Below are 26,950 nucleotides of genomic sequence, written 5' to 3' on the forward strand. Positions count from 1 at the left end.
CTTTAATTAGTAATCAGTAGCGTGCATAGAGTTCGAAGCTAGAGTAGGCATTAGTTTCTTAGGTGATATTAGGATGAAAAATTACCATTGAGTTATTCCAACTTAAATAGGCACAATTTTTATACCTGCACGCCACTGTTAGTAATATTATAAATAATTAATCTAACGAAACTTAATATGCAAAACGTTCTAGTTTGTAAAGTACTATATCTATTCACTACTAAAAATATAGTTATTTCAATTTATCATTCAACGCATAAAATGCCGTTAAAGAACCTAGAAAATCTGATTGAACTTGTTTATGAATCTATTGTGCATCCTGTTTACAAACAGTAAATGTGAAATGTGTGAAATAAGTATATGTAGTAAGGATGCACTATAAGTACAATGAATAACATAATAAATACTTAAAGTTTCTTGTAAATAATGATCTAGTAAATGAATGTAGATTACTACTACAAGTTTCTAGTAAATAAATAATCGTTTAAACTATACATTTATCGTTAAGACATAGGACGTTTTGCATATTACGACTTAACTAAATAACTAAGATCTTAAGATTTAATAGAATTTCGTGTATACTGATTATTTTTCTTTATGTACCTATATGTCATGTTATTCTTGTTTAGAAGATTTCAAATAATTAAAACGATAATTTTGTAAAAAAATAATTAAGTTAGTAGGTAGGTATCAAACTAATCAATACGTTTTAATTAATTAAATTGATTACATACTGGTTACATTCAAATTACAAATTCTAGAAGTTAAATTATAAACTATTGTTCAAATAACTATATGAATTACTTTAACTATGTACCTACTTATATACTCATACCTTTTCTACTAATCCATTTACACATACAATTACTCATATATTTCCTAAACACTTTACTTAGTGCCTACTGTCTAGCTTATCTACTTTTTCCTCTAATGTTAAGTTGAGTTTGTCTAAGTTTAATGTAAAATGTTTGCTACCTACTCCATGTTTCGATAACTATTTGTTAGGTCCTATATTACCTTTGATCAATATTTATAAGTACTATATAATGTAGGTACCTACAGTCTTACATAATATATTACATTTTTCATTATAATATATTTTTCATAAATACTATCATTAGAAATATAATATGATTCATGCATATTGTCATGCCTAGATAATATATTTTTTTTACTATAATTAGCCGGTGCAGTGTAGAGTTGTAAAATATTTGCGTGGTTTGTTATGTGGATATACCTACAATATGTGAGAAAAGTTATAAAATATAATAAATATAATTAAGTATAAAAATACTATAGCAAATATATGTAAGTAATATGTATAATAACAAAATACGGCCACGCCAACGCTAACGTTTGGACACGATTCAATTTAGAACCAACACTGAACTAATCAAGTGACAAGCTTGAAGTACCGGACGGTTCGGTAAAAATGTGACGATAAAAACTTTCAACATTCAATATCTTCATAGCGACAATTCGACCACGAGAAGTAAACGTTTGTGTTCCAAATCGACAATACAAAGATCACAAAGGTCATAAAATCAGGTATAAAGCATAGGTAGCTTGAATATTAATGGTTTGGGGGTTGGTGATTCTGCCCAGCAATCTGCTTCAAAAAAATCGGTTTTAGAAATAATGATTTTTTGAAAAGTCTCCAATCATGACTAAACTTCCAGAGTTAAAGAAGTAGGTAAAGCTACTTTAAATAAATAGGAAAATCTATACTCCTTGACGAAGAGACGACAATGAGACACCGTAACTAGATTTCGGTAGACCTACTAAATATTAAAAGTTACGATGGCTCATAAATTGAAAGTCTTCCGAATAAATATAATTATATACAACCCACAAAATATATTTTATGATCATATAGGACATTGTCCTAGAACAAAAGGGCCCATTCTCTTCTATCGACTTATCGAGACGTTTTTGTGAATAGCATAAAAGCTCCTCCAAATGAATTCACATGCAAAGGTACCTACTGCAATTTTGATTAAATTATCGAACTATAGTTTTTCTCCGATGATTAAATTATGAAAACAAGATGCTTATACGCATGATATTAACATGCAAATTTGGTACCAATGATTGAGGTTGTCATCGAAATTTACTTTTTGCACCCAATAATGTGACTGCGAATGCGAAATATCGATTCATAAGAAGAAAGCGATAATGTCGTTACGCTATGATAGCGAATTAAGTAATCTATTCGATGACGATACAAAATTGCTAACTATGGATGCTGTCTATGTAATCGCAGAGATATAGCGCGTCAAACCTGCCCCTTGGAACCGTTTAGAAGAATGTGTTATACACGTAGCCGGTCGCAATGAGGCCCAGCACGAGCAGGCACAGCATAATCATAATCTTCTTCTGCACAATGGACAAACACAACAAATATTAGTGACTAGAATAGGTCGGCGAGCGGGCGATCTCGAGCCTTCCGGGCGGAGGGCGGAGCGCGCCGCTCGCTGCGAGGCGGTTTACCTTGGAGCGTTCGGCGGCCGGCGCGCGAAGCCCTTACACGAAGTAGCTGGACACGTAGCCGACGACCATGAGGCCGAGTATGAGCAGGCACAGTAGGATCATGATCTTCTTCTGTCGTGCCGAGTGGCGAGTGGCGGTGGCGAGCATGCAACAGTACTCTTTATACGCGTCCACGAGATCGGCGCCGCGTGGACGGATCGCTTCGTACACAGTTTATGAATAAAAGAAAAAAATAATAATGACGGACTTCAGGGATTTGGCTATTGGGTGCGTCATTTGCCTTTTCCTTAACATTAGTGGTTATGGTGGTGGTTATAAAAATAAAAAATGACGTTCGAAATAAAATAAATAAATGTAATTCTTTCAGTTTCGAAAACATATTAACATCATGTGTAAGTAATAATAACCTATTCTGAGAAATGAAACCAAAATATAAACAACTTTGTAATGGCCCTTTGTAAAAGGTATGTTTCAATGAACGTTAGTGAAAACGAATAATACGAAACGTATTTTATTTAGGAAAACTAATTAAGTAAATATTAATAATTATAATGATATTAAATAACGTTTTCCAGTCTTTTGATTATATAAATAAGTGCTGAAGCTAAGATTAGGTACATTGCACACACAGCACTATTGCATAGTACAATCGAAACGTTAACCAACTTGCACGATAGTTACACAATTTCAATCACAGTTAATTAATAATAATAAGTAATTAAATAAATTACAAATAGTAAGATTAATATTACAATATGAAGTGTGCGCTTTCTTTCTATTAAATCAGGTATATTACTAGTATGCAAAAGAAATGCTAATATTAAATGCACTTATCTTTATAATATGTGTATAAAGGTAAAAGGTAATTTTTCAAAACATTTTATAATTTTTTTTAAATGCAAAGTATAATACAGCTACAGTGCATAAAATATAACATGATCCCCAGTACAGCTGTCTTCTACATCTGATAGGCGTGATATTTCTGCCCTGTATTTGGTGAGGGTGTCATGTATGCAGTTGCAATGCAAGAAAATATATTTTATTGGCGGAAGAGCACAAATCGATAATTATGATCGATTCTCAACATCGCCTCAGTCCTAGGCTTTGACAGCTGTGTAGCGCAATCGAGCCCCTGGGAACCAAGCTTTATTTTATAAAAAAGTAAGCCATTTCACTGAACTGAAAACAAACGTAGGAGCGTACAAATTGTACGTAAATTGTAAGTAAGTACACAAATAACAGATCTGTAACATTACAGTGGCAGCCACGAAAATATTAAACTATGGAGCTGATTTATAATATGACAGTAAGAACTAATATTTTGTAAACGACAATAATCCAAAATAAGGGTGAGGCCTAACAAGCGTAATAACCTGTTGTGAGATTTGACAACTAATTTTGTGATCCAATAATGACCTGTCGAGTTATGTGCGACAGGTTATGAAATATTATGTTGCGTCGTATTGACTTCTTCTGTATAATTAATAAATATACATGCACCAACGTAAAGTCATTAGTTGTAGTAGGAACATGATAAAAGAAAAAGCTCTTTAAAGGTCTTCTGCACTACGATAACGTATTGCCGATGTTCCAAAGGCTTTCGTGTGTGTGGCTTTATCGATATCGATCATCTCCCGTATAGTCCGGATAGGACCCGGTCTGATTTTTCCCCCATTTGAAGCGTAATCTGAAGGACAATTTTAAGAATTGTAATTGTAATTTTAAAAAGAGTTTATCATCGTGTGTATTGTTGTCAAGACTCAATATGGTACATATAACTTTAATATTATGAAGTCGAGTCCAACTCGACTTACAGCTTACAAAATTACGCGTGTGTGGCCTCACTTAACATGTAAACTTCAGGAAAAGTATGCAACTGCTTTTTAAAGGCTGACGCCGACTTGAGGCACGCCGAATCATTCCGAAACGCATTGATTGTAATTGGTATTACAAACAATCTGATTTGGCGTGTCGACCCAGTTCTATAGTAAACGTATAGGTGGCGAATTATTGCAATTCGACTCGGCGCGATGAACCTAGTGGACGCCAGCCTTAAAACTGCACACTAAATTCCACGGTGCACGGCAGTTGATCACCATGTTCTAAACAAAAACGAATTATGTGAACCCTGATTCGGACCGTATTATTTGGGAACTAATAAATTTAATTAACAGAAACAATCACTTACATCTATGTGGAATACTGATTTTACAATGTGTAACAAGAAAATGCGCCGTTTTGGCTGTGTGAAAAAGGCAAAATTGTCTTAAATTCAAATAAGTATCAACTATCAATATTGACAAAAGAGGTTAGGATCACGAAAGCTCCACGGACTGAATCTTAAATGAAGGCAGGTCTAGTTCAGGACAGTGACAGGCGGTGGCGTAGCAGTTTGAAAGTGATTCTTAGGGTTCCGTTCCCGAAGGGTCGTCACGGGACCCTATTACTGAGCCTCCGCTGTCCATCAGTCCGTAGATCTGTCTATCTGTCAGCGTATCTCATGAACCATAATAGGTAGACATTGAGAAAGTTAAAATTTCACAATGAATATATCTATTGCCACTATAACTAATAACAAAAAATTCTAAATGGCCGTCATGAAAAGTGGGTACATTGTGATATATACTGTGGATGGTACGGAACCCTTCGTGTGCGAGTCCGACTCGCACTTGAATAGTTTTTATGCCAACGCATCCGCCGAAATTAATAGTCAATCTATTTTTTTAGTCTCTCGAAAACCGAAATTAATAGTCAATCTATTTTTTTAGTCTGTCGATAACCGAAATTAATAGTCAATCTATTTTCGTAATCTGTCGATAATCGAAATTGATAGGCAATCTATTTTTTTTAGTCTGTCGATAAATTCGTCGACAGTCTAGTAATTCTGTCGACGGACGGACGGACGGACGGACGGACAGACAGACGGACGGACAGACAGACAGACAGACAACAAAGTGATCCTATAAGGGTTCCGTTTTTCCTTTTGAGGTACAGAACCTTAAAAAGAAAAAAAAAAACAACATTTAATAAGTTCGATAACTTACGACACATTACTTATCTTATCGACGTTACAAATTAATCAAGTATATAATATTAATTTCTCCCGGTAATGTGACTAATTTTGTTGTACTCAACCTCTAAATAAAACTAAAATGGCAAGTCTAAATTTATGGCTATCGTTTTCAAAATGCTCCCCGCGCGCTAAAGGACAGCAGTAGATTTATACCTGTCAGTTTAGTTTAGATTGAGTTTTGTTTAGGGATTGTGTACAACTTAATAAACCCATCAGGCTCAAAATGTTGAATTCTCATAATGTTGAATTTGTAAAATGTTGAGTTGGTTCTAAAATGTTAATTTTACAAAATGTTGGATTTTGGAAATGCAAAATGTTGAATCAGTAATGAAATACGGTAGAAAATCACTTGCTAACGAAGGGACGCTAGTCACTGCGCCGATCTAAACCTGCCTTTTGAGTAATAAGTAATAAACATTAAAAATTAACATGTTTAATCCAGGTCATTTCAACTTAGACTTTTATTTTAATATATTATTGATAAATAAATAATTATAATTAAACAATTGTTCTCATGAGGAGGGATATTAAATTATATGATTATCTTATGGCAAAGCTCAAACATTATTATATCTCTTATAAACATTAATGTGATAATAATTCAGGAATTATATAATCCGATTACGACAAAAACTTAATCATTAACTAAGCAAAATATTATATTTTCAAAATTCCATAATATATTCTCTTTTTGTGATGTACGCTTGACTATGCGTTTATACATCTTGTGTAAAAATACGTACTATCTACCGAATGATAGACATAGTGCTAATTCAGATGTACACAATCTATAAAACAAATTGACAGATCTGAAGTAGTGCTTGCCGTCTGTTCCTTTCATAATGTTCACCATGGAAAGAGAAAGCACTTCTTTTAAACTGTCCATTTAGTTAAGAGAATAGTTTACATCTGAATAAGGATCTATTTGTTATATTTATCTCCCGACTATTATCAGAAAATCACTTTATTTTTAATGCAATTTTTGCAACAGAGATATATTTTTAGCCATTAACAGTATGTACAAAAAATTATAAAGACCAGTTACAACTTTACTGGTAATACCAGGTACACAATATTTACACAAAAGTACATGACCTATCCTAAAGCACAATCTTTTTATTGCACTTTTCACATATTGTCTTCTATCTACTATACCTAGTAGAATTTATATGTATTTATATAAATACTATATTGAATAAACGGCTGTGCTGCAAATCTTTTAAATAATGTAATTTTTATATATTTTACATTATTATACTTTGATGGATTAAATTAAATCGCCGGCTTAGAAGGAAAACATAGTAACTGCAATTTCAAAAGAAAATATAAGACGCATTTATATTTTTTGATACACACAACGCGAATATACAAAAAAAAACGTACACAATATGTATTTATGACTTCAAAATCTATAATGTGTATTGTCTTTTTAAATTCAAATAACTATTTCTGAGTTACCAGTTTCAAATCCTTAGCCCACGAAATGTACATAACTAACAAAATTGAGGGCAGTATTTTATTAGAATAATAATAATTAATACACATCTGGCCTCTATAGATATACAGAGAGATATCTAATCTAAATGGAAATAAATAATAATTAATTAATATTATAGAGTCATGAAAATTACAATCGCTAACAGCACAGCCAAATCTAAGAAAAGTTTTGTGACTCCATGCGCTCGTGACGGCATGCTTCCTTGTGCGATACAAAAGCCGGCAGGCATTACAAATCACTGTGTCATATACTCGCGTTCACTTATAACTAGTGATAAGTATATCACTTTTTGCACCATACATCGTATATGAGGCCCGATGACTTCACTGGCCTCGCCCGCGCCTTTTACTTCAGGACGACCGCGAGCACTATTATTAATATAACCAGTGTAACTGACAGGCATATTATGAGGAAGATTTTTTTCTGTAATGATAAAGAAAAACAAAAACAAAATAAAATCACTGCAATGACTAATATAAGTAATATGAATAAGTGAAGAAACACTACAAAAGTTTTATCGCCTACATGATATTTCTAATGATCTAACTAATTCGTCTGTCTAAAATCAGAACCTCATAAGTGCCAAAGTACTCCATAACTTTAATAAATGATTTTTCTTACCAAGCAAATTTTAGTTATATATTAATTTGCTACAGGGCAGTGGTGGTGTTATAAGTGCTTTAATTATCTTTTTTTTTGGTATCAGACAAATATATTTTTTTATAACAGACAAAGAATCACGAATGTAAACTATTTAATCGTCTCAACAAAATACGATTAAGCATGATTGAAATCATAATTAGTTATTATTTACTGGCTTTTTATCAGCAATATGTTTCTCCATACATATGTAAATATTTTAAAAGCAGTTACAAGGTTTTGACTTTGAACAGTCGTGATAAGATAGATGCTTGACAATCTACAAATACTTAATAATACTTCAAATAACATACGTAATTGCAATATCAAGGAGAGAATTTCAATATTATCACACTAATATTATAAAGGCGAAAGTTTGTATGTGTGTGTGTGTGTGTGTGAGTGTGTGTGTGTGTGTGTATGTTTGTTACTCCTTCACGCAAAAACTACTGGACGGATTTGGCTGAAATTTGGAATGGAGATAGATAATATCCTGGATTAGCACATAGGCTACTTTTTATCCCGGAAAATCAAAGAGTTCCCACGGGATTTCGAAAAACCTGAATCCACGCGGGCGAAGTCGCGGGCATCGGCTAGTGTCTCATAAAAGTTTAATAGTCAATATGACTGAATTGATTTATTGATTGATATGATATTTGGCTAGAAACAACGTATTTTTGTCTTTATGGTACGAATCGGTTTTTTAAACATACCTTATTACTTTAAGAAGTAGGCAATAGACAGTCTAAATCATTACTTTTTTATACCAAATTGTTTAAAACATTAATAAAAATTTTGGAGGATATTTTGTGATAAATTAATAACACATGCGATATGAATTTTCGATATAAGTAATAATTAGAAATAACTAATCGATATAAACATTCAATGAATAAATACAAACAGCTACCATATACCAAAAACACCGAAAGCTCAAAAGCAAGCACAGAACATTTATTTGTTGCTTATATCCCATTTACATTATGTTGCTATTATTACTCGCGCTATCAATAAAGGCCATTTTGCGCCAGGGAAACACAATGCGACATTAACGCATGCCACATGGCTGTAAGCTACAATAAAACTTAAATTTAATATTCTAATTCTCAAGAACTATGTGGTCACGGCATCAAAAAGAGTACTTGAAGAATGCTGCTAGCATGCGGCACTCTTTTTGATGTAGGATGTTGTATTGTCGCATTTTGTTGCTCCGGCGTAAGACAGTCTTAAGTGGTCTTAATTTCCTAAATACTTCTGCTGCAGTATTGTGGGAAGTGAGTGTTTATAATATAGGTACTCGTATTTCAGTTATATTAGATGGAATTTCCAGCAGCGAGGCAATATAAGTGGTATAATGTATACGATAAGTTCTGATCACTGAATTCCGTCAATCTTGAATGTCTTGAATTGAATGTAGAACCGCACTAGACGGTTCAACCACCGTAAAAGTTAATTTGAATAAAAAAAATTGGTTTTCTATTTTTCGTCCTAAATTCGGCTGAATGTAAATGTGGTATAATACTGCATAGTATGTATCATGCAATAATATTATTTATATCGTATACTAGAATACCGCAACATGCGGTACGGGGCATTAAACGAAAAAAAATAATAGTAGTAGCAGTTTTAAAAACAAATAAATATCAATAGTTTAAAAAAAATCTGTATTTAGAATAGTTGGTTCTAATCATTAATCATGCAAAAAGTGCAGACAGACATTTAGTCAAAAAAACTGTAAGAAGATCAAAGTTAGATATAATCAATAGAAAATTAATAGCATTCGATGAGGGTAATTAAATTATTCATCTTGTTAAATCCCGGTGCCAGAAACCTTGGTGACTTGGACCAATGTTTTGTGTTGGAACAAAGCTCCGTAAGAGTAGAGGAGGGATGAAAGGCATCTGTTTCGTTACCTTTCTCGCTTTGGTAGCCCATTTGTAAGCCGAGACGAGCTCGCTCTCGCCGCTCTCTACGTAGTCTTTAGCCGAGGTCACTTGGTGCTCGATGCGATCTATCAGTTCGCCCTGCTCGCGCTAAGGTCAGTGGCGCTGGGAGGAAATGGGACGCACGACCAAACTTTGCATACGGTCGATTGGTTCATACGGTTTATACGACCCAGTGAGTATGTTACAGGAACCGACCGAAGTACTAATCGGAAAGGTTAAAGAGTTAGAAATGAAAAGAGTAAAAAAGGCCCAAAAGATAAACAAATTACACACGTGATTCACAATATTACATTTAAATAACTTAATTAAATACAGATTTTGTTAGTCCACAGCGATCGTTACACTTGTTACATAATAACATGTTAAAATAAATACATAATAATATAGATATAACTATTGAGTGGAAGTTAGTTATTATATAACAAATAGCACCCATATACAGAAGGCAAATAACGCACACATCAAACGAAAGTCAAATTAGTGATACACAAAGTCAAATAATGAGATTAGATTAAGAAGCCCACTTCCATCGAGTTAGTCCGACTCACATGAACAGTTAGAAACACAACAGTGAAAGCCAATTTGTAAATGCATAATGTGTGTACAGGTTAAAATGAAAAACATAAGGTGTGAACCAATCACCGAATCGCCGACGCAAAACAAATGCATGGTTGGAAGTTGAACGTTCACAATGGCAGGAGGGACGGGGATGTGAGGACGGGCAGTGGGGGGCAGGAAAAGGACAAACAAAACAAAAAACGCATTAGAAACGAATGAACCGACACATGTGTAGGAAAAACTCACCCGTCGAGCTTTGCTCTGATATTTTAGGGCCTTCTTTGTGTCTTGTGTGGCAGTTTGGACATAGTCCACAGCGTGTTCTACATGATACTCAATGCGGTCGATCATCTCACCCTGTATCCATAGGGAGCTTGTTTAGATAACAGACTAGTAGAAAAAGTTGCACAAATCACGTAAAGTTAGGCTCCCAGACATCCTATATCGTTGGATGAACGCGCTACAAATAATCTTAAGATTATTATCTAGGTGAATATCTTGCTTGAAGAGTTTACATTATTATTAGTCTTCGAGACTTTTTTTTATTGCAAGATAGGCCTGCGCTTGACGACCAACCAAGCTTCAAAAAGCAGTGATGAGCTCTAGGTTGAAGCGCGCTTGCCTACAAGTTGCCTATTCACGTTTGCCTTGTAGGTACTTGAGAGTAACTATACTCAATGTAGAGTTTACCACAAAAAGAGGTCTGGTAGGTGGCTAAGACCGTAGCTAATTACCACCCTACTGGCAAAGCCGTGCAGCCAAGCGGTTCTGGACTTGGGTACGATACCGCGAAGAAACCGACTAGATGGGTTACCTGGGGAAACTATCATCACAATTTCCAGGTTAACCCACTTCCATCTTAGACTGTATCGTCCCTTACCAACCAATATTAAAGGAACTTGATAGCAAAAGCTTGGACGCGTAGAACGAACGCCTGGTAAGACAAAATGTATGGCGCTCTATGGAACGAAATATAACAAGTGCATGACGCGCGCCCGGTTCGATTCATAGAGCGACATCAATTTTGTCTTCACAGCGTCCCATCCGCATGTGATACACTTGCTATATCATGTCCCTTAGCCCTTGACTGTGATCTTATGTGGTAACCGACGATGCAGTGTGCGCCCGGCGCGCTTGCGATATCAAGTCTAGTAACTCGTCATGAAATGCAATAGTTTTAAAAATCTCAACAAAATAGAGTAAATAAGCAATGTATTTGACCTGACTTTCGACGAGCATCGCCATGTCCATGAACATGTCGTGCAGCTCGCGGATGGAGGTCTCCAGCTTGATGATGTCGGCGTGCCGCGCCTCGATGTCCGCCAGCGTTTGCTTCGCCTGCTGCGTCTCCATGATGATCTGGAAACATTTTGATATAACATAAAAACGACTGTAACGTTAATTTTTAGAATAACGCCAATCAAAGATAAACTCTTAGGCGCCATTTCCACATAGGGTTTGAACCGCCTTTCTAAACCTTTCGAAACTCAGTCCGCTCCTTAACCGTTAAACTATTGAGGATCATCATCCGATAGACGTCCACTGCAGGACATAGATCTCTTGTAGGGACTTCCACAAGCCACTCGCCTTAATACAGAAGCTCCTTGCGACTCCTTTGATGTCGTCTGTTCACCTAATGTGGGATCTGTCAACGTTGAGTTTTCCATTTATGGTCACATTGGAAACTCTGAGACATTGGCTCAATCCAGAATTTGTATACCTACCTTTCTAAATATTTACTGACTGCGAAGAGATCTAATTTTACACAAAATATTAGTATCTAGTAATTTTAGATGTCAAGTGTTAATTTTTAATTTGTCTATAGATACTCTTACTGAAAAATTAAGTTCCATTTTATTGATTTTGTTTTTCTTCTTTTGTTTCTTTCATATTTTAAAATTTGTAGGAAATTAATGTATTTCTTATGTATTAAGTATATCGAGATTAATTTGGATGTACATCAATTAAGTGATCTTGGAGTTTAGCTCAGTAACAGTTCGAGTTAAACTTCACAAAAGCAATCCACTCGCTTCGTGGTTGATCTTACTAGAAAATTGATGGGAGTTGTATTAGTTAACGAATAATGAAAAAGGCCTCTTACCCCCTGAGTGAATACAGCAGGATTATCTTGCTCCAACATAGCTTCCAGCTCATCATCGGTGGTCGCACGGCCCGTGATTTCAAGCTGTCGTAGTATTCTATTTTTGCACCGGTCTCGGTAGTCCGTCTGGGTGCGGTTGTACTCGGTCATCACTTCCACGAACTTGCGAGAAAGGGTCGAGTGCTGGGTTTTTCTTATCCTGAGATCCGCTGACGATTTGTTCGAGTGCTCCTCCTGTTCGATGTTTTGCTCTATGTCTGTGAAATTATTTTCATAAAACTGTTAAAAGAGAATTGATTGCTTTAGCGTTTAAACTAAAGTGAGTGATTCCCATTATAAATGTAGATGATCCCGGCTGTACTCACGTGGAAAAGTCGACGTAAGTCCGAGAAGTTACGAGCCCATCTGGTGTCCTTTTTCACAGGGACTCAGGCTGAGGTCCATTGAGCGCACTTTGACTTTGCTCAGACTTAAGACACTGTTAAAACGAGACAGCGTTAAACCGCTGGCATAAATCTGTCTCGTTTTAACTGAACTTAAGTTTAAGCAAAGTCAAAGGGCACTCAATAGATTTCAACCTTAGTGTCTCAACCGCGTTGCATCGCGAGCCGAGTCCCTGTGAAAAAGAACCCCGGATGGTTCGAAAATAGTCGGGCTTACGTCGACTAACCACGTAACTAGCCAGGAATTGATTGTTTTACTTCAATTATTTTTATCGTACAACCAATGGGTAAAAGTTATAAGATCTGTAAGATTCATATTATTATTTCGATCCATTTAAACTTATATAGGTACTCATATGTTCAGAATCAACAATTGGACAATTTATTTAGCAATAAATAACATTACATAAGTAATCGTGCGTTTTAAACTTACGTTTTAACTTTCCTCTTACTTTGTTGGCGGTTTTCTTAATGTCAGCCATGAGATCTTCTAATTCGTGCTTTGTTTCTGAAAATAATGAAATAATGTTGTAAAAAAGTTGGAAGTATTATGCATATCACGTTTTTTTTAACAATCATATTATATGTAGTTGTTTTAGAGACAGCAAATAGTCATCGTCGCTCTATCTTGTCACAATATACTATGCACACTTTCTATAACGTATTTGTATATTAGTATCGTATCGTAAAGTAATGATTTAAATTTGAACAATTAATTCCCGCTACAGTTTATACATATATTTTGATGTGTACGCTAATTGGGTTGATACACAAGATTTGAAATGTTAATTAAAACAGGACCCACGTAGGTAGCGTAATCACAGCGAGGTCTATGGGGTCGTTAGCGATATTAAAAAGCTAAGCCCTATTCAAAAACACGGTCAGTTCATTCGATTACATCTGAATGCGCCTTTTTGCGTACATTCGTTTCTTTCTAGAATTAAATTTGAGTTTATTTTATGAATAACATTTTATATTTGGCTTTTATTTCTCAGTTTTTCTCTAGATTTATCTGCATGGGTTACTAGGGAAATCATAATTTTATGGGCTTTTAGTGCTCATAAAAATATAATTTCGTTATGTATGTTTCGTAAGCCCTCTCCCTTATCTCTATCGCATTAAACCGTGAAAGAAAAACCCAAAAAATGTTTGTTTTGGTGACAGCTTACAAACTATTTTATAAATCGCAGTTTTCAGTATTTGTTGCTTAAATACAGCATATAGCACATAATATACCGAAATTTCATATTCCTCATTAGTTTAATTTGTAAGATAGCCCCCGTCACAAAAATGGTCTACAACTGATAACTTTGATGGCCCCCATTTCCTTATTTTTAAGATTTAAAAAAATAAAAAATATTCGTACTTTAAACTGTGGCTTTAAACAATGATGAAAAAAAAAGCTTTTTTCGGCTCCTTTTTCATGTAGGTATGGGAAGCCCCCTGAAAAAGAATTTATTTGATTTCTAATTCAATATTTCGTTTTCGGTCAACGTTTTACATCAAATACCAAAATTTCAGGTTTGTCACTAATTTAGTCTACGAGCTAGAGACCTGTGAGACGCGGACAGACAGACAGACAGCAGAGAAACATTAATAGGGCTCCGTTTTTACCTTTTGGGTACGGAACCCTAAAAAATGAGTTTGATTTGTGAAGATCAATACATCTAACTGGTAGCTTGCCAAATGTGGCTTGGAACAATAATCACGCTCTAGTAAAAGCACGAAAATGCAAGAAAGTTGAGAACTAATGTGACGTAAATGGTTTAACGTGATTTTTGGATACCACTTGATGGGCACCAACACGCCAAAGTGTATTTATCATTATCATGATCAACCCATCACCGGCTCAATACTGAGCAAGCGTCTCCTCTCACAATGAGATGGCTATAGTCGGCCGCGCTGGCCCATTGCAGAATGGCAAACTTCACACAGCTTTGAAAACATTTTGGAAATCTCTCAAGCATGCATATTTCCTCACCATCTTTTCCTTCAGCGATATTTAAATACTCCGAAAAGTTAGAGTAGCGTGCCCGGAATACAATCCGAATAGAAGGCCAACGATTTAACCACTAGGCTTGCACCGCTTCAAAGTGCATTAAAATAAACCAAATATTCAAGCGATTCTGTGAACTCTTCTGTGACGCACGTGCTTGATGCAGGTGTCACATTGTCATCCATAATATAAAGTATGAATACACATCTATGATATGATAAGTCTGATGAATTTTATGCAGACAAAAGTTAAATTATTTTATACCTACTAGCGACCCGCCCCGGTTCCACGGGTAGCTTATTATAATTTTCGTAGGGATCATTAGGTAATTTTTTGAAAATAAAATATAGCTTATGTCACTCAGGAATGATGTGGCTTTCTACTGGTGAAAAAGTTTTCAAAATCGGTTCAGTAGTTCCAGAGATTACTTCCTACAAACAAACTTACAAACTTTTACCTCTTTAAAATCTTAGTAAAGCTGATAGCGATGATACAGCGGAAATTCGGAAAAATATTACATATTTATTGTGTTTTTCTAAATAGGAGGAATAATAACTCCACTAAAGTACTCAATAACATTGTGTAAACACTCGAAGTAGCGTATCGTCGCCGTAACTACACCAAATATATCAAAGCTATTTGTCTAAATATTTCGTACCGTACGTGTCTAACATCCGAACGAGCAAACAGGGATTATCTGTTTAATATTTCATCATTCTATAGTAAGTTATGAAGTTATGTTATTTTCTCATAATAAAAACTGGCACACATCATAAAGAAAAGTCGTTCGGATTCCTGATAATTCTCATACTGTACTGGTATGCTTTACAATAAAACGGGTCTCCTCTCAGAATGAGAGGCTTTGGCCTGATAGATAGTCTATACCATGCTGGCCTAGTGTACCTCAACCCTCAAGTATGCAGGTTTCCTGGCGATGTTTTCCTTCACCGTTAAAGCAAAGATATTTAATTACTTAAAACGGGCATAACTTCGAAAAGTTAGAGGCCAAGATCAAACACCCGAACCTCCGAATAGGTTAAAAAAAACATACGAAGACGGAATTAGTATTTCATTGTAGTGACCACAAAACAAACGATTCTCGTTTAGAGCTCCATACCTAAAATGGGTAACTTGCCAAATCTGGATTTGTTGAATGATCTGACTCTAGTAAATACAGCAGCAAATATAAAGAAATCTTCAGGAACAAACGTTACGTAAAAGGAATGTTAAAACTATAAAGGTTTCATCTGGTCATACACGATCAAGTTTATTGTCAAGTTTTCAGTGGACTTGAAGCGGCGTCCAGTCGACTGATAGCTATACGCCGTCAAGTGTGCATGCCATCATGTACACTGTTAGCAATATACCGTCAAGTTGCTTGCCGATGCCGCTTCAAATCAGTCTTCAAACTTGACAAGTAAACTTGGTCGTGTATCGCCAGCAGCGTACAAGAATCATCGATCCAATTCATCGAATTATTCTGCACCGTACCTACGTGGCCAATACAACTAGACAGAAAGGACCATTGGTTCAATATTTCAGCACGCTACGGTTATTAAGGTGTTACTGCATAATAAAACACCCACATAAAGCAACGTTACCGGTATTCCAAATTGCTTGTCTGTTGCAATATTCTCGATTGCGATCAGTGTTTGCAAGTCTTTGGAATTTTGTTGTCGTGTTGCCGTAGAAATTGCTCGAAAACTACTGTTGAAATGTAATCCAATGTCGTTAGACCCATTAAATAAACTGAACTCTCCGGAGAGAATTCATCATCGATTTATGCATCGAGCTCGAATATTACTCTGCACGCATTTTGACAGATGAAACGCTGCAACCGAGCGTGATTAATGCTGCGAATAAATTGTGAACCACGACATAGCAGCAATATATTGAGGATATGCCAGCCATGTTGTCATTGGCACAACCCAAAATCCAGATCATTCTTTATAAAGGTCAATTCTGAAATTTACTTGAGTCAAGTATTTTACATCGACCATACATTGTACATATTAGGTAAGTAAATATTTAATTAGTTTTGGAAGCGCTGCAGCCGTAATATCGTAAATGCAAATGTGCGTCATACTCGATAGTTGACCTATGATGATATAAGTTGAGTCATTTGAACATAAGATGAAACCTGCTAATCTAGAGAAAAGCTGTTGAAACAAGTACCGACTGAAGAACGCTTAAATGACGTAAATAATATTATATCGGAATGATAATAATTATATCGTTTGGTCATCTTTATGACAATAAATAAAAGGTTTTGTCCTGAGTCACTGATAAACAACGTAAGCACAGTCAAAACCGCTGGAAGTAGAGACTTGATATTTGGAGTGTTTATAGAGAAGATTTGAGGCCAAAGGGTTCAAAAATGTGGTAAATTACTATTGGTAACAAACTACTATAACTTGCCCTTTGGCATGTATTTAAAATAACTTCAGACAAGAGTCAATAGGCATCTTCTAGGCAAGCACGCTCCAACCTACATCTCATCATTACTTTTTATTAAGCATGTTTGTCGCCAGGCGCAAGCCTATCTTGCAATAAAAAAAGTCTCTTTAATAATGACATTTGCTGATAAAAACAAAACCGGTAAAAATTCTCTAAACCTCACACCAAATCTACCACGCCAAGGGGATTGAATCGGCTAGTGTCAGTCGCAGAAGATCATTAGTGCCATATATCATTAAGCTAACCCAAATTCGTGACAAAAGTTTTGTTTGATGAGAGTGAAATGTTCACAGTGTTCAACGTATTGCTTAGCATAATATATCTACTTTGCAGCTGCAATTTTACACATACAGCGCTGTAATTAATTAATAGTGGAACTTAAATGTGACAGGAATTATATTATGTAAAATAATTAATGTATGTCACACATTGTTCTGCAATTTATATGCAAATAAGATCTAAAAATATTGTACGTATTATCTCAAGTAAATTAAAACCAACTTTTACCCGTACGTCCTTTAACTCTCTCGCAATCTTCAAATCAAATGATAAGAAGCACAATTTTTATTTCGACCGTCCGAATGTTGGGTGAAGAGCACAAGAAAATCTTAAGATAAAACTTTGCCGGGTCCGATCTCACATGATAGACCTCGTCCGAAGGAAAACTTGTCGAGGAAATCGCTGCGATAACAACGCTCATTCCTCCTTACGTAATGGCTGCTTGTAAAAGTTAGTAAGTACAAACTTACATGAACCTGACTATTTTTTTTTTTCAATCCTCTTAGTAAATTTTAATTGATACTCGTAAGCTACAGTATATAAATAACAACAAATTATTGGCATTGCAAGTTAGCGCTTCGATCGTATTTTTAGGAAATCGACTTTTCTTCGTTTCTGATCTTCTGATGGTGGGTTGATTTAATGTTTCACAAGAAAATACAGTTTTGATTCGCTGTAACCGCCAAAATAGACATTGTAACTTATCGCGACTGCAATCGTGCATTGTGAAATGTACATCTCCTCGATGTCGGAGTGAAACGGACGTTGACTTAAATTTTATGGTATTGTTTAGTAGTAGTGTAGCTTGCTTTTCATATTGCTTGCCTTTTCTGTATGTTTAGTAGCGGAGGGCAGATGGTGCGCACTGCACATCGCACGCTGCACGTTGTACTGTACAGATTTTTCTGTTTTGGCGGATTATAGCTTGTTGTTCCATTTGTATCATCGACATCCGCAAAGTAACGCCTACTTCTAACAAACATTACTCTTTCTAACCTTATAAAGTGTTTAATTCATCCAAGAAAAAAAAGTTATTATTGATAATCACATCGTCGTAAACAGAAATCGTTCATGTCAAAGGCTCACGCAATTCAGTTTAAGCATACATACAAATACGGAAAACAAATGACTTTCTCTCTTACGATGGAATATGAGTGGAATCGTTAAACTGATTGATATTTATTTATTAGAGGAATGTACAAGATAATGAATTCATAAATTATGGTTTAAAATGGTTTAGTTGAGTTAATTCAAAAAGGATTTAACGCTAAACACACTCCATGTTAAAAATAAAAACTGGAAATCAGCATTTTAGAAGCCAAGCTAAGAATTATTAGTCTACTTATTATATGGGATGTTTTGTCTAAAAATATTTTATTTATTACAACAGCTTTTTGTGACTCAATTGAAATAACACCGTAAATAATTTTCAATTGAAATATTTTTTCTGATAGGTATTATCTGAAAATGGCGATGATAATAATTCATCAAACAACCCCAATATTTTGCGAACAAAAATTTTATTGGCTTATTTTATTGGCTATATCCGCCAACACTGTTGCAGTATTGGCGGATAAATAAATTATTAAACCATTGGCTACGTTTAAAATTAATTTCAAAACGAGCTGCTATAAATCCACCATATTTAATTTAGATTTCAATGAAACCATCGTAGACGGCAAAAAAGAGGATCTCTAAGGCTGAGATCTATAGAGCGCACTTTGACTTTGCTCCGACTTAAGTAATTGTTAAAAAGAGACAGTGTTATACCATCGGCGTAAATCTGTCTCGTTTTAACTTAAACTTAAGTCTAAGCAAAGCCAAAGTGCACTCTATAGATTTCAACCTAAGACCCACTAGTCGCCCGGCAACTCGGTCGACGGCGACCGTTTAGAATCTATAATTTATATGGAAGTATTATTATTTATATGCACAAAGTTACGGCGACTGCATGCGTATACACACGGCGACTTCCATTTAATTTACAGATTCGTCGATCGTGCGTAATGGGTCTAATTCAGCAACGAATTCGATTTACAAGCTGAATACCGATTTAGTTTAAACAGTAAGCAGCATTGTTTACTAGTTATTACCCCAACCCCAAATCAGATATCTCTTGATTGCAGAGTTTGCCTTTGAGATACGCTCGTACACATGTATGTGTTCAAGTTGATTGCTTGTATCATAGATTTGTCGTCTGTTTAGAAACTTCGTGTTGAACTCCAAGTTAATTTATTTGATACCCGCATCATTTTCACACTAATTGATAGCCTTTTGATTTAATTTATGAACATTTTTAATTTTAAACCCCCGATTCAATGCAAAAAATTCGACGGGCCCCCTGCCGTCGTAAGCGCTGTAGTCTTATTAGTGGGAAGTCCCGGGTTCGATTCCCGACAGGGGGTTGGAATTGTATAATTTCTAAATTTCTGGTCTGGTCTTGTGGGAGGCTTCAGCCGTGGCTAGTTACCGCCCTAACGGCACAACCGTGCCACCAAGCGATTTAGCGTTCCGGTACGATGCCGTGTAGAAAGCAAAAGAGTATGGGTTTAATGAAAACTGCCATACCCCTTCCAGGTTAGCCCGCTTCCAACTTAGATTGCATCAGCACTTACCACCAGGTGAGATTGCAGTCAAAGGCTAACCTATATGTGAATAATAAAAAATACATAAAAAAACTATATTCTTTTAATATTTCATTATTTTCAACACGCTATGAGTTATTCATTATTCATATTCTTATTCACTACATAATAGAACATTCAAAACCAAGCTGCAGTATTCTCGGTCTGTTCTCGAGTTTTGCACAGAAATTGCTGTCTTTACGTTTTATTTATTGAAAGTTTATTTCATAGTGCTACTGGAATCCATTCCCCTTTATTTTACTTGAATTTTAAATACCACGTTAGACACAAAGAGTACAAATTACTCGTTTATACTCTTGAGATACATTTTCACGTAATTCAATGCGGCCTTAATTTTCGTTCCCAGGGGAATTCATGGAGTAGCTCCTGAATAATTAACTATTGCAAATTATCTGCGAACCGCAAGTGTTGTCTGGCTTATTAGATTAGTCGGTTGTGTATTATTAAGCGTTTTAGTATTCGCACAAGCTCATTTGTCCATTATGTACACACGAGAGAAGTTAATCCTGTTATAAACTAAGTCCATTTACTGATACTTTATAGTCGATGAAACATTCATGTCGGTATTATTTTCAACTAAAACTTTAAAATATAAAACCTCTGTGGGGGCATTAATTATGTACTGAGGCTGAACCCAGCTCACCGAAGCTGGGTCACTCATAACTCATAAATGGATTAATATTAAATAATTCAAACATCAAACAATGTCACTGTTCTACAACATGTACAAACATCGTTTTTAGTGAGTGTTACCTCAAGTAAGAAAGGTACAAAACTTGGATACTACAATTTTAACTTATTTTTAAGTATATTTTATTTATTTTTAGTTTTAAATTCTAACTTATTGTTACAACAGAGCTTTCTCATCTAAATATATAAAAGGAAAATTTGAATGACTGACTGATCTATCAACGCACAGCTCAAACTAATGGATGGATCGGGCTGAAAGGCGTGCAGATAGCTATAATGACGTAGATGCCCGCTAAAAATATTAAGACCCCTAATAGAGTAAAACAGGGGTTTGAAATATTATGTAGTCCACGCGGAAGAAGTCACAAGCATATGCTAGTTATTGATGAGAAGTAAAGACCAGTGAAGCGTAAAAGATTTGGTACCAAATAGAAGACAACGCAGAGATAACTTTACTCTTAATAAATTCTTATATTGTCCGTTTGGGAAAAGTGCGTCAATCTGAGAGAATTTCTCAAGATGAAACTTTAGTCTGTTCCATTACGATCTCGCATCACGGGATTCATCCGTCGGAAAACTTGTTAGGAGAAAATAATCGCTGTGATGACAACGCCCATTCCCCTGTGCTGAGCGCTCGAGAAAGTGATACAATTAGTACAAGTTACCTAATACACATACTTTGCCCCTACACGTATACTGCAATTATGTACACTTGTAGGTTCTTTCAACTTTATTTAAAAAAACAGTAATTATACATTGATTCTTTTATTCTGTTCCACTTAATTATTATTATCTTTGTTTGGTAACAGTGAACGGCATAGCGAGGGTATAAATACATTTTTAGAGGCAAAATGTAGTATACAAGTTAATTAAAAACTTTTGTTAAAAATATAATGAAGCTATTTTTAAGAAGTATAATTTGTTGAACCTACTTTATAAACCTATTTTATAAAATTTTGAGCGGAAGTGCATGAGGAAGACGGTCTGACGGCCTGCCTGGCGAAGTGGTAAGCGCTGTGGTCTTAGTAGTGGGAGGTTCCGGGTTCGATCCCCAGCAGGGATTGGAATTTAATAATTTCTAAATCACTGGTCTGGTCTGGTGGGAGGCTTCTACCTTCGGTAGTTACCGGCATAGCCGTGCTGCCAAGCGATTTAGCTAGGATTCCGGTAGGATACCGCACAGAAACTAAAGGGGTACGTATGGGTTTAATAAAAACTGCCATTGGCCATACCCTTTCCAGATTAGCCCGCTTCTATCTTAGACTGCATCATCAGTTACCAAGGACAACTTAACTTAAGGTTAGTCAAGGGCTAACTTGTATCTGAATAAATAAAATAAATAAAGACCGTGTATTGTGGTGCGCTCTCGAGAAGGCCTATGTCCAGCAGTGGATGTAACATAAAATGGATCCTGTAAAAAGACTACACAGACAGTCCTACAGCACAGAATAATATGTAATAGTATTACGTACCTAGAGATAACAGTGTTACTTCTTTTTACCCGACTACGGCAAAGCCGAAAGGAAGGGTTATGATTTTAGCAGTCTATTTATGTATGTATGTTTGTATCCAGATTCTGTGTGTTTCACCGTAGCGCCTAAACTACTGGGCCGATTTTGATGAATAAGGTGTCAATCTATTCGTTCAAAAGGCCCGGGTGACATAGGCTATATTTTATACGAAAAAAATCGGCCAGATGGATGTTGCATCAAATAAAGTGAGGGTTTAAAAAAAAAAAATTGCTATTGTGTCGAGTAAGATGTCCAATGAAAGAGGAGAAAATTTTGAGTTCATAAATATAAATATAGTTATTATTAAAACATACCAAGCGATAGAAAACCATTTTTTATTATAATTATTATTTCTTATACTTTTATCTTACTCAAGACGATGAAGACGATGATAGCACTAAGTACCTATCTTGTTTCTTTCTTTTTAGTTTATTTTACTTGTACCAAGTCGGGTTCAAGTTGTCTCATTTTTCCGTAGTCGGGTTATAGTTTTTTCAACTTTTTTTTTTTAATATACATGAACGTAACTATATAGAATTTTTCTTTAAAAGTTAATCGCTTTCAGACTCTCTCGTACAGGAAAGTAATCTAATTGGCCACGGTTTGCTCGCTATAATAATTAATTAGACAAACTAAATAAAACTTTTCAAAGTGGTTATAAATATGCTCTTGGATTTTGTATAAAGAATTTTATTTGTATTTAATTGCTTAAAACGCTCAAACTTCTAAAAGCTAGAGGTGCGTGAGCTCGGGATCGAACCCACGAGCCCCGGAATAGAAGGCCGATAACCTAACCACTAGGCTATAAGCTATTTAATTTGAATTTTTTTGTAATATTTTATTTACTACTTTATTGTTGTTTATTAGGGTTCCGTACCTCAAAAGAAGAAAGGAACCCTTATAGGATGACTTCGTTGACTCTCTGTCTTTCTTTCAAGAAAACTATAGAGTACTCCCCTTTGACCTAGAATCATGAAATTTGGCAGGTAGGTAGGGCTTATAGCACACAATATAAGGGGGGAAAAATCCGAAAACCTTGAATTTAATCTGAAAAGTTACATCTGAAAAAAATTAAAATGTGGTCATGAAAAATAATTAGTATTTTCAACTGTTAGTACGGAACCCTCGGTGAGAGAGTCTGACTCGCACTTGTTTTAAAATAGCTGTGGCAGAGCAAGGCAGACGGACAGATTCTTGGTACACTCCGAAACAAAACAGGCACTTAGCTACACGTATTCGCCATCAGTGTCATAAGCAATGCAGGTGTAGAGGTCACTGACTCAATTGAGCGGCAGTATTAAGTAACGTAGGTAATCTTGCGACATAATGCATTATCTCAGTAAGTATAAAATTATTTGTATGTATTCACTGTCCCTAAGAGCAAAAGCAGACGAGATATTTTACCTGCAAAATATTCATCAAATCTCTGTTTTTATATTAACACTCTGCACTGGACGAGATAATATTGATATAAAATTTTTAGGATCATTTTGTCTGTCTGTCTGTCCGTCCGTAAGAAACGCTATAGAAACTGTTGATCTAGAATCATAAAAGGCAGGTAGGTAGGTCTTCTAGCACAAGTAAAGCAAAGAAACTGAAAACCGAGAAATTGCATCACAAAAAAAATTAAAATGAATAAATAAAAATCGCATAGGTATAGATTGCGCAGTCCGTCATTAACTTGCAGTGTTCTACATAAGAGTTAGGGTAAGTACATATATCTTGTACGATGGGATTTCGTTTGACCGCTCTTGATCGGTTTTTATTTATTACAAGATGGGCTTGCGATTGAGGACAATGATTTAAGGAAAGCAATGATGAGGTCTAAGTCGTAGAAAGGACCTAGAAGATGTCTATTCACTTTTAGAAGAAGTTCGAAGCTAAACGATAAATAAAGCCTTACTATCGAATCTGTCCTTGAACTTTTGCACTGCATTGCACTGCTACAAAACATATAGCTCGGATCAATTAAGCTATGCCAATATTTGGAAAGCGAGCTACGAACTCATTTAATATTATGTGCGAGTAAAAGCAGAAGTGAATGAGTCAAATGTTTTAATTACATAACGAAGTGTGTTTAAAATTGTATTAATTGATCATCAATGGAAAATCAAAGAAAAAGGGCTTCTGCTACAAGTACCCTTGGCCAAATTTTCATCTAAAATTAAGGATGCCGTCAGCCTTGCTGCTGCTATCTAATAGTTATGTATTATTAGTTAGCAGCAGCAGTTAGATAAACTTTTCGATTCATAAAAATCATTTTATATGCTTTACAAAATAGTTACGCCCCAATTTGATCATTGCTAATGGAACTTATTATAGGTACAATATTACGTAATAAGATTGACGTAATCTTGATTGCACCTTATATTAACTCAACTTTGTATACATTTAATTTCCTTTATACCTTCTTATCTGATCTGTGACACGTTTTTTCAAGAGAAATCGTTATTTCTTTGACTTTATGTTTGATAGAATGATGTTCTATTTTACGATTTACTAAAATATTTTACCTGCACCTGAAGGAAATTTATCCTCGGCAGTGAAGGAAGGAGGGTCTAAAGTCTAAATGGACTAAGGACACTCCACGGCTGCAATAGTTAAAGGTTAAAGGTATAGGTTCAATCCCGGCCGGTTCTATATATTATAGGCTATATTATTAGATAGAATCAAATGAACAAAAAAGTCAAGAAGTATGTATAAGCTTTAATTAAAACAGAAAAATTATTTTAATTTTTAAGTTGAGTTCAAGTTTATACAGTTACAGTATAGTAACATAGATTAAAATATATGAGTGTTTTCTTTTCAAAATTTAGGTCGTACACGTCATGCGAGCAAGCCCTCTCTTCGTAATTATGCCACGCGAGTGGAACTACGGAATGAAATTTAATATAATGTAAAATTATATTTCATTTTGACACCAACTCTTCCAATATCATTAATTAATCCTCTCAAATCCTTCAACAGCATTAAAAACCTCTTTAGTATTTAGGTAGAAAATCACTGCATTTTATGATGTCATAATATCCATTCAACACCTACTTTTTACCCGACTGCGGCAAAGACAAAAGGTAAGGTTAAGGATTTTAACAGTCTATGTATGTATGTAGGTTTGTATTTATGTGTGTTCCACCGTAGCGCCTAAACTATTGAGCCGATTTTGATGAATGAGGTCGATACGTTATGGTCCAGGTGAATAAGCTACATTTCATACAAAAAAAAACTGACATAACGTATGTTACATCCAAAGAAGTGGGGGTCTCCAAAATTTTTTTTGCTATTGTATCGAGTGGGATATCAAATGAAAGGGGAAAAAAATCTGAATTCATGAATATAAATTAGTACAACGTTAAAATACACTAAGCGACAGAAAAACTATTTTACCATATCTATCGATATCTATCGGCAGTTCGCGGATAGTAGTCGAGTTTTAGTGCTGTTTAACTTTTACGTCTTATGTACTTTTAAACACGTTTGTAAAATAGCTTTATATACACATAATAGGAATCAGCACAAACAGCGAAATCGGAAATACCATTTACCAAACGACGAAAGAGGACACCGAAATAGTTAATTTTCTACTAGCGAAACGGGACACCAGGGGATAAATGTATTTTTGATTCAAGATGGATTCAATTTCTTGAATCCTCGACTCACTTGTTGATACCTTTATGCCTTTAGAGTCGAGTCGGTTCCTATTGAATTTATTGATCTCATAAATATCCATCCATTTATCGTAGGTACTCGACTACTCGCTGACACAAAAGCTTTCCTTTTGAGTTTTCCTAGATTCGTCCTAGTTTTGAATCCGTTGAAGCTCTTTTCTTTAGAAAAGCTTCAATCGAGTTAGAAATTAATTCAACTTTGAAAGGCTATCGAGATTTTTAATATATTGATCTTGAGTTTTGCAATAAATTAGTAATGAAAAAATACACATATGGAGGTATAAGAGTGAGAGGCGAGAGCATCAATAAATACGAAAGAAATAATAAATCAAATTAAACGAAGTGGTCTAAAGAAGCAACATAAGTTTCATCTAAAAAAGAAAGATGATAAGAAAACTATGAGATTGCGAGTGATAGCCTCAGCAGACTTTGTAAAACGATATCCAGATCACTTTCGTTTGTAGGCACATATTATTTAGAAGTAAATAAATGCCAATACACAAATATATTCAATTTCAAAGTAAACCAAGACCCGATGATCCGTATAAAAGCATTAACGTATAATCTGAAGTAATTTGTGGAATAAATAGCGATCTAAATTAACGATAAGCGTCAATCGATGTCTATATTGGAGGCGTGAAGAGCAGTAACGTCGTCAAATTGATATATTTATAACAAATGAGGGGTAATTAGGGTCGGGTCAAATTGGTATCAAGGTAAGACGGAGCGTGCAGCCGGAGCATAACCCTTGAGATCAATGACTAATAGATTCGCCGTGTTTTGTTCTCATTTGGACGTAAAAGTTCAGTTATGATCATTAATAACAATAAAAATTGGATAGATAGTTTATTTTTAACCCCCGACCCAAAAAGAGGGGTGTTATAAGTTTGACGTGTGTACTTGTGTATCTGTGTATTAATCATAAGTATAATAAAAATTGGATAAATAGTTTCTTTTTA

General features: G+C 35.2%; 1 protein-coding gene across 9 annotated transcripts in view; it reads right to left on the reverse strand.

Annotated features, from left to right (window-relative positions):
- LOC123880795 (syntaxin-1A) overlaps window positions 1–26,950 on the reverse strand; it is a 79,391-nt gene that overhangs the window by 6,392 nt on the left and 46,049 nt on the right. For 2 of the 9 annotated variants that reach the window (XM_045929093.1, XM_045929100.1), the window contains 4 exons: window positions 13,182–13,256; window positions 12,306–12,562; window positions 11,426–11,563; window positions 9,614–10,561 (listed from right to left, as the gene is read on the reverse strand). In XM_045929093.1, coding sequence (XP_045785049.1) covers window positions 10,181–10,561; window positions 11,426–11,563; window positions 12,306–12,562; window positions 13,182–13,256 — 851 coding nt within the window. In that variant the 3' untranslated portion in view covers window positions 9,614–10,180. Of the gene's footprint in view, window positions 1–2,281; window positions 2,377–2,490; window positions 2,602–2,823; window positions 7,485–9,613; window positions 10,562–11,425; window positions 11,564–12,305; window positions 12,563–13,181; window positions 13,257–26,950 lie in introns of those variants that run through there. The other 7 variants (XM_045929096.1, XM_045929099.1, XM_045929098.1 and 4 more) reach the window with 7 other exon arrangements.

Source organism: Maniola jurtina, chromosome 3 (assembly GCF_905333055.1).
Source record: "Maniola jurtina chromosome 3, ilManJurt1.1, whole genome shotgun sequence".
Classification (NCBI taxonomy): Eukaryota; Metazoa; Arthropoda; class Insecta; order Lepidoptera; family Nymphalidae; genus Maniola; species Maniola jurtina.